This window comes from Micromesistius poutassou (genome assembly GCF_964030765.1).
Source record: "Micromesistius poutassou genome assembly, chromosome: 8".
NCBI lineage: Eukaryota > Metazoa > Chordata > Actinopteri > Gadiformes > Gadidae > Micromesistius > Micromesistius poutassou.
In genome coordinates, this window is record NC_140278.1 from 3433260 (window position 1) to 3442510 (window position 9251).

Below are 9251 nucleotides of genomic sequence, written 5' to 3' on the forward strand. Positions count from 1 at the left end.
TCTGATCACAGAGCCTGTGATCACACAGCGGAAGCTCTGTGTGTGTATGGGTTCCTCAACGGAGCCGGTACACTCTGTTGATGTCCAGGTATACAGACCCAGCGGTACGATGTGAGAGCAGAACTTCTGGTGGGGGTGGGGGGGTGGACACCAGCAACTCTGCAAGGGGCGGAGTTATGTCTTGTTTCCTGTTTTGAGATTCTACTGAAGAAAACTAATTTGCACGAATGGACGAGGTTTTCAGAGGGACGGGTAATACTACAGTGGGCGGTCTGCACGGCGTTGACTCAAGACACTGAGGTACAGTTTACTGCTGCTTGCGGCAATAACAGGCTTATGGATCTGCACCTGGTCACCCAGATTTGAGCTCGTCTGCCAGCAGACTTTAGATATTAATCTAAAGTCGGCTTTGGGAGGGTAATCATGCCGTGGCCGTGAGTTATGTGTATAACTCGCCTGTTAGCTTTACCAAACTAGAAATATAGCCCAACAAAGGGTAGCATATGAATGTAATCAAACTATGACTGATTCATATTTATTATTATTGTTATGGATATTTCAAATAAATGTTATTACTTATTATACATTGTTCAATATGTATTTTGTGTATTCTTTACCTTATGACACTGGCAGATGTTTACTGCGGTAAATGTCAGCCAGGCATAATACTCTGAGTACTGACCCTGTTACGCTGCCTTTAATGGAAAACATGGCATACATGCACTGTGAAAAGATGTCCTCACACACACACACACACACACACACACAAAGGCACAAACACACAGGAACACACCCACTCACACGCACAAAGGCACAGACACAAAGACACACACACACACACAGGAACACACACAAACACGCACACACGCACGCACAGGCACACAGACAGGCACAAACACAAACACATGCACAGACACAAACACACACACACACACACACACACACACACACACAGGTACACATACAAAAAATATGTTGGTGGTTGGTCCATATTAAAGCATAAATATGTTTCGGGGAGGTAGGAATCTGTTTAGCACACATGGGCATGGAGTGGTTTTCTAAAGAGAGGGTTGGGGTTTATGTGGCTACCTGGCTGAATGATGATTTTAATATCTTCCAACTTTGGTGCTCATTCTGTGAGCAGAAATGTGTCTTTAACAAGGGAGATTCTCGGCACGGTGGAAATCTAGGATTTCTCTGCTAAACTATAGATTGGGCAGAACCACCATAAAATGTCCATGTTTTGGGTCATAAAAACGGAACATGGCCTTCTCCCTACAGACAAACCCAACATATTAAAAGACCTGTAGACAAATAAAAGTCACAATGCATTGTTACTGAAAACCAACAATGTGTTTGAATCATCAATAGGCTGGAGACTTATGGCGCTGCATATTGTGTCGTCTGAATGACAAACCCATTCTACTACAGTGTTGCAGACAAAACAACAACCACCCGAAGGACTCGCGAGCAACGCAACGTCACAGCAGGCGTTGCCTAGTTATCTCACGCACACCTGACACAAGCGTTGTTCCTCAGTCAGCTAACTAAATAATAAATAGACCCTCGTTGTCTGTGTGTGTGTGTGTGTGTGTGTGTGTGTGTGTGTGTGTGTGTGTGTGTGTGTGTGTGTGTGTGTGTGTGTGTGTGTGTGTGTGTGTGTTGGGAGACAGGAGAGGGGGGAGAAGGAGGAGAAGAAGGAGAAGGGGGAAAGGGGTAGGGAGATGGGGAGAGTGGTAGGGTATAAGTTTACCTGAGTATGTAGGATCCAGCAAGACAACTTTTAGCACTAAACCTGAGAGCTGAGCAAACTGGAGATCAGAGATGCCAGAAAAAAAGAAAATAGAAAAAAACAGAAAATAAAAGTAAAGGAAAAGAAAAGGAAGAAAAAATAAATAAATTTAAAACATTTCAAATAAACTGAGGAAATTGAAATTGTATGGTGGACATATGTCGGATAACAAAGTGTTGTTGTTCAACCTTGGGACCTGCAAAGCACATTACTTAGAGACAGCACCGTACGCATTTGATGTTGACTGGACTAGAGTAGCAAATCAAATAAATGTTTTGTGTGCGGGGGGAAAGGAAACAAGAATAAAACTAAAACCTCTGTTTCACCGAGAGGTGGAATTTGTTCAAGAGAAAACATGCTTTTTGTTTAGAAGCCTGATTGCTTCAGAAAGGATTGATGGTGTGGGCTTTATCCGTGTTCAGAAACCTGTCAGGCCTGTCAGCCAGAGCACACCGCTCCTACAAGGCATTTAGCCTTCACAGAACACACACACACACTTTTACACAAACACACACACACACACAATCTCACACACACAAACGCAGACACTTTTACAAACAAACACACACAAATTCTCACAAACACACACACGTCCCCACAAACACACACACGAACGCCACACACATGTCCCCACAAATATGTCCCCACAAATATGTCCCTACAAACACACACACACGTCCCCACAAACACGTCACACACACATCCCCACAAACACACACACACACACACCCTCATTAAAACACACACATAATCTCACACAAAGACACACAAACAAACACACACCTTGGTCAAAACACACTCTTCCTGGCCGCTCTATCTATGACTGCGTTCCAAGGTCGTAAAGAGTGGGTCATTAAAGTGAGGAAGGCCGGAGGAATCAGGGAGGGAGAGGAAGAGCAGGAAGAGGAGGAACAGGAGACGAAAGATAATACCTTGGTAAAGGAGGGGTGGTGGTGGTGGTGGTGATGGTGGGGGAGGAGGTGGTAGGATTAAACCAAACATGATAATCAGGGGAGGATGAGGTCTAGCAGGCAGAGAACAGTAATATACGAATCGCCCAGTGATTGGTGCATATGGGCAACAAGTTTGAGAATAGCTTGTATCACCCAAATTGCATGAATTTTACACCAAATATTGCATCAAGATCAAGCTCAATAACTTATATTTAGAATAATACCATAATGCACAATAAAAGTAGATAATAAACTGCCAGAAAAATTTATGACACATAATCATGCTTTCCTGTCTAAATGATCATGTCTAATTTGCTAAGTAAGTAATTGATTAATCGTAACCTCTACTTTGGCGGTTTTAAGCAATTTTAAAACAATTACAAGTAATGTAAATAGGTGAGAGGCTGACATTACCAGGAGGGATTCAATCTCTGCAACTAACCATCACCTAATACACATTTAGTTAAGTTTAGTTGAAATAAACTTTCTTTAAACGTCTCTTCTCTTCTCCACCTGTGCCCTCCGGTCACAAAGTCACAGATGTTTTTTTTTCTCATCAGCGCAGTCGTTTTCTGACACAAGTTCTGACACTTTGCTGAAAATGACATTTATTTTGATTAATTTGAAACTAGATAACATACACACTTAGAAGATAGAATCTTGTAATGCTTACATTATATGAGTTTCGCCGACGTAAATGGGTCTTCAAACAACCTGCGACACTCCTAGTACTGCAACAATTTAACATTTACAAAAGATCATTCACACATTCACACAACGACGGCAGAGCCAACCATGCAAGGCGACAGCCAGATCGTCAGGAGTTGTTAAGGGCAGATTATGGTCCCACGTTCACGCAACGACCCCGTATAACACACAGTCGTGAACCTGCTTTGGTTCTGCGTCGGGTTTTAGTGAGCGGACCAATCACAGCCCTTGCTGCTGCGTCGCCTCGACGGAAGGTTACACTTTTTGGGAGGCGCACGTCAGGCCCTTGCGGTGGACGCAAGGAGGGTCAGCTAGGAGGAGCCGGGAATCTAACCTAGCAACCCAGTTGCAAATTCTACCCCCTGAGCTGGGCCGACCCCAAAGCTCAAAGTGCTCCTTACGTTTGGGTCACGCCAGGCCCTTTGACAACGTAAGATCAAGCATGGGATCTCAACCAACGCTGCACAGGGAGTTAAAGTTGCCCACGGGCAGCCACGAACGCAGCGTATCCACGCTTATGCGATACGTCTGAATGATGTTGGTAAGCTATGCCCCCCCCAACCCCAACCCAACCCACCCAACCCAACCCAAGAAACAGCTTTGTCTCAGCCTGCGATACATTCTGTAGCCCCGTACCTGTTTGTCGTTTTATCCACATAACGAGACAGCTGTCAGAGTGAGTGACGCGGCTGAACCGCGGCGGCCGGGAGAACGATTTGATTAGGTAAGTGGCCGGGGCTCGAACATCGCTCGAACAAGCGCTGCAGGAATGAGTGACTCAGCATTGTTTGGCGTGTCGGTTGGTTCATTCATTAAGGTAAACCTTCAGCTCACACACACACACACACACACTGGAGGTTAGGAACATATCACATCCCTAGTATTGTTCCACAAATCGCATTTCTAAACTGAGAAAAGTCTGATGTAATGTTATTAAAAGATTAGCTTCACCCAGTTTGATCTGAAATTGTTTTGTGTTCTAACAAACTCCTTTGATTAGGGGGAAGCAGAAAGGGAGATTTATACATCAGAGTTAATTCCCTCAGTTGTTAAACATTATTAATTTGTTCAGCTCTTTGTAAAAAGTAAACCAGGGTAATTTTTTTTAGGTAAAAATGGAGGTTGTGGAAGCAGGACTGGAGAATGATGTCATTTTAACATTTGTTAATCCGATTTATTGGAGGTCTTCATAAAAGGAAACATGTTAACATTTCATTAACAACTTGGTAACGAATGGACCACAATACGATGTGTATAACAACATAGACTGTATAAAAGGGTGTTAAACAAGTGATGAACATTTTATTTCCATTAACTCAAGGCAACAAGAGAATAAATTACATGGCTAATTTCACAAATTAAATTAACAATTAACTGCATGGCTGAGCAGGTTTGTCCAAGAGTCTTGTGTGCACTTTTAAAAATAAAATGCCCAAAGTTTCTTTAGCTGTGACTTTCTGGAAAGAAGTGTTTATATATACAGTGTTGTGAAATCCTGCAAGACTTTCCATTCTCCAAGCACATTTCACAAGACATCAGTGGAGCAACAGGTGGCCAATCACAAGGGGCTTTATGAAACCTTTTAGGTTTCATAAAGCCTTCATAAAGGTATTTGACTACATAACGATAGGCCAATTTGGTTTGTGTCAAAGGGAGCTGTATAATCCACTGCTGAACACTCAAATCTACTGAACTTCCACATATCGGCTTTTCCAACCCTTTCTCTACATGCTATTATTGAAACGGACTGCTGCAGGGAAATAAACATTCAAATTCAAAGACCGCCCCGTTGTGGTCGTCCAAGGGTACTGCACTGTGACATGAAAACCACTCAATCAATACTCTCTGCCAAGTATATCGAAATAAATGTGAAAATTAAATAACAGATTGTAAGTCACCAAGTTCTGTAATAAATGGACAGTGTACAGTATTCAACAAATATCAAAAATATAACTTTGTGTTCCCACCGACAGGTTGCGCTACACCTTGCTGGTGTTTCTTTTCTGGATCCTTCTCTTGAGCAACAGGTCTGGGATGAGGTCCGCCTGCGTCACGTTAATGTTCCCGCAGCCCACCACCGGACAGCTGCACGGGGGGGGGTACCAGAGGTCAATAGACGCAATCACACATGTTGTATGGTCGACCAATTACAAGTTACAATGTTATTGGTGGGGTGGGGGGGGGGGGGGGGGGGGTGTGCAACACTTGGATTTGGTCGCAAACCTGCCATTTACTGTGTGTGTGTGTGTGTGTGTGTGTGTGTGTGTGTGTGTGTGTGTGTGTGTGTGTGTGTGTGTGTGTGTGTGTGTGTGTGTGTGTGTGTGTGTGTGTGTACCGGAATTTCTTGTGCTGCTTGTGTCTTGCTTTTATCATGGCCAGAATAGCCCCTTCATCGTAGTGGTGGTTACACACTTTGTTCTTCATGGGATTCTCCATCTCCACCTGAAAAACAGGAAGTTTGCCACACTGCTTGACAAATGCATTCAAAACACTTAATTCTGTCATTTCTTTCTATATTTCAGATTCTCAGCTCCTTGAAGATACAAATACAGTCAATAATATTTTCTAAATATCTATTTTGTTTTGTATGCATGTATAGGTTTCCCTTGAGAGAAATTTTCTTTTTTTTTTATGTGAAACTAAACCCAACCAAAAAACCAAAACATATTTGAAACTGGCAAGTTTCATGCATTAGAGAATTTGGAGTGATTTCAAGACATCTGAATGCTTCTGGGCCTCACCTGTGTGAGAGGGCAGGTGAAGTTGACGTAGCTCTGTGTCACAGCGATGTCCTCATCCAAGTTCTCTGCTGCCTCTCCATCCTCTGAAGAAGCAACAACAAAATTATAGCTGCTGCGCAGCAATGGGTCGGGTCCGGGCTAATTTTGGCAAATTCTGAGCAACAAACAGGAGAATAGGAAGACAGGACAGTTGACCTTATAATGTTCAATTTGCACCAGTTGAGGATTGAACCCACAACCTCTGGAACCAAAGACCATTGTCTATCGCACTGAGCTAATTGGCTAATTGGCAAGTGGCATTTCAACAGTGGCTTCACAAATTGAGTAAGCCATTCACTGTCGTGCAGTCAAAATTTCAGAAATTCAGTCATCTAAACAAAAATCTGATAATACATAAATTGCATCTTGACAGCATGGAAATGTTGGTGATTTGTTTTTAATGATAAGTGTTTTGCTTCATAAGAGAAAATATGATGTTTAAAAATTCCACTCTCACATTGGCTGCAGTTGTTCCCATGAGAGCAGAATTCAAAATGTTCTCAAAAATTCAGTTTTTGAGATAAAATTCTGATATTTGCCAAACTTCATCAACCATGACTCCAGAATATTCTCAATTTTTTTCAGGAAGATTGAAAATGTATTTATCAAGAATTTGATGGTATACGTTTACAGTACTGTTTACAGTCATACGTTTTCATGCACTGTAGGATCAATTTTTGCTTAATCAAAAATCCGAGAAACAAGTTTTGTTGAGGACGGTCTGGAGATGCTCTGTACCAAGTTTGGTGACAATTGAGCAAAAATTGTGGGAGGAGATACATTTTAAAAGTTTTACAGTTATTGAAAAAAACAGAGTGATGGACTTCATAATTTGTAATGAGTTTAAGTGGACTAAAGTTTCAGCAGTATTGAGGCTACATTGTGGTGAAGTTTCAACACTGTAGCATCTACCGTTGGTTTGGTAGGAATTTTTTAAGTTTTTAAATTTAAACGCTTATTGTGCCCCCCCTAGGAGGGGGGGCACATGTCCTTGGAGTTGAGTGAATCTGGCATGGGACTGGACCTTTGTGCAAAGTTTGGTGAGTTTTCACCCATGGGAAGTATGACTTCCTTGGAAGAAGAAAGAAGAAGAAAGAATTCCTAGGAATACAATAGGTTCCCGGCAGCTTAGCTGCCCGGACCCTAATGATGAACAAATGTACATTGCAACCATTACATTAGACATTACATTGGAAATTACTTTATGATTTCACAATTATTTGAATTGATCACAATCAAATGAAACATGAAAACGGCAGACATTTTAATAATATATAATATCATGATTCACATATGGTCACTGTTCAGTGTTTATTATCACCTTTAGTTATTTCCATCCCCAGTGATAATCGGGAACTCATTTTACGATGGACAAAAATCAGCTGGAATCAAACTTGAATTTCTTTAGTGTTGAGAAATAAGCGTGGTCCTGCTAATAACTGACCACCATGTCTGGGAGTCCAAAACAAACCACAAAACAAAGGGAGCATCCCGCCTGCTCCTCGGTGCCTCTCACCTGGCTGGAGAGAGCTGCCCACCCCCTCTTTGAAGGCCACCACCTTCTGATGGTTGTGCAGCTCTGCCTCGGGCAGGGAAGCCTTTTTCTCTTCGAACTGCTCCTTCACGCGGTCTGACAGGCTGAACAAAGCCTCGGGCGGCAGCTGACTGACCTGAGGAAAACCCGGTCAGTCCTTCACTGAGAAATACCCTTTTCAACCGAGCTCACAATGTATATTAGATTAGACAATGGATTAGATGTTTTGTTGGGAAATATTACTTAATCAACAATTGTGCGCACAGTTATCACTTTACATGGTGTACAAAGTCGTAGTTAAGCTATAACAGCACTTTGATGAATGAATAACACTTATAAGCTAACTTGTTTTACAAATAACAGCAGGTTACGGCAACGTTGAACTTGAAACATGACAGCGACCTGATCATCATGGGTTAATGAACGAGGGCATTCTCAGCGGTGAATGCATGTGAAAACATGACAAATTCAGACGGGTGTGTACTGTGCAGGTCGTCAGACACCTGTCTGAGGGAAGCGCTCTAAAGGCTTAAAGAGAGTTTCCCTCAGGCGGGATGTGCGTGTGTCGGACTCACCTCCGAGTTGAGCCGCTCTACGATGTTCGAGAAACAGCTGATCTCTCGGTCCAGCCCGGCGCACTCCAGGATCATGGCCTGGAGCTCCTTCACGCTGCTGCTGTGCTCCGTCTCTGGAACGAATGATCGACTCAACATCTTAAGACATCTTACCAAAACAACACAACACACACGCACACACACACACACACACACACACACACACACGAGGACCCGGTGTGTTCCATCACTCACCGTGGGACTCCACCAAGTCCATGGCCACATCGGTCACCAAGTCCATACTGGTCCCGATGTCCTCCTGGCATGACCTCAGCCCCGACAGAGCCGCTTGGACCGCGCTGAACGACATGGAGGAGGTCTGGAGAGACTTTAAGGTGTGTTTCTGTTTTACCTTTCTTGACTTCAAGCGACCAGGAAGCGGCTCACGACGTTACGATGGCTATTAGCATTAGCTTTCATGTTAGCCACGGAATCAGAGCTTTGCGAATCGCTATTCTGTGTTATTAATGTGAATATCTGAATAATATTCGATAAATAAAAATAAGTCTGAGAAATATCGCAAAACTTGCGTTATTTTTTGATGAACTTTCGAACGGAAGCAGTCGTGACACCCGGCGGAAAAAGTCCGGCGTCCACTTCCGGGTCATACGTTTCACAGTAAGAGTTTCTATTTGTTTGCCCAGATGTTACAGTAGTTAGTACTGAGCGAGCTGTTAGTTTGGACATCAAACGGTACACGACTTATCATTTGTTCAATGGCGTAGGGCATTTCATGGTTTACATTGTTTGCAACACAATATTATATTGGTTCTGTTACATTACCATGTATAACCCACAGACAATCTCATGATGTAAACATCTAGATCTAAACATGTTTGTCAATAGGTTTTTAAAATGTATTCATTAATG

At 42.8% G+C, this 9251-nt stretch overlaps 1 protein-coding gene across 1 annotated transcript; it reads right to left on the reverse strand.

Annotated features, from left to right (window-relative positions):
• Positions 1-4697: 4697 nt before the first annotated feature.
• On the reverse strand, positions 4698-8951 carry nsmce2 (NSE2 SUMO ligase component of SMC5/6 complex). Its single transcript, XM_084471478.1, has 6 exons — positions 8577-8951; positions 8343-8455; positions 7750-7903; positions 6195-6277; positions 5789-5895; positions 4698-5538 (listed from the first exon to the last, which is right to left on the reverse strand). Exons 1-6 carry the CDS (start codon positions 8689-8691, stop codon positions 5433-5435), a joined length of 678 nt encoding a protein of 225 aa, XP_084327604.1. The 5' UTR covers positions 8692-8951; the 3' UTR covers positions 4698-5432.
• Between the last annotated feature and the right edge of the window lie 300 nt (positions 8952-9251).

Bases quoted from the DNA above. Each gene is read 5' to 3' on its own strand.
- nsmce2 (XM_084471478.1), bottom strand. From the start codon at position 8,691: ATGTCGTTCAGCGCGGTCCAAGCGGCTCTGTCGGGGCTGAGGTCATGC. The intron at 7,904-8,342 runs GTGAGTCCGACA...GGTTTTCCTCAG, and splicing joins TAGAGCGGCTCAACTCGGAG to GTCAGTCAGCTGCCGCCCGA. The intron at 6,278-7,749 runs GTGAGAGGCACC...TTGCTTCTTCAG, and splicing joins GGGCAGCTCTCTCCAGCCAG to AGGATGGAGAGGCAGCAGAG.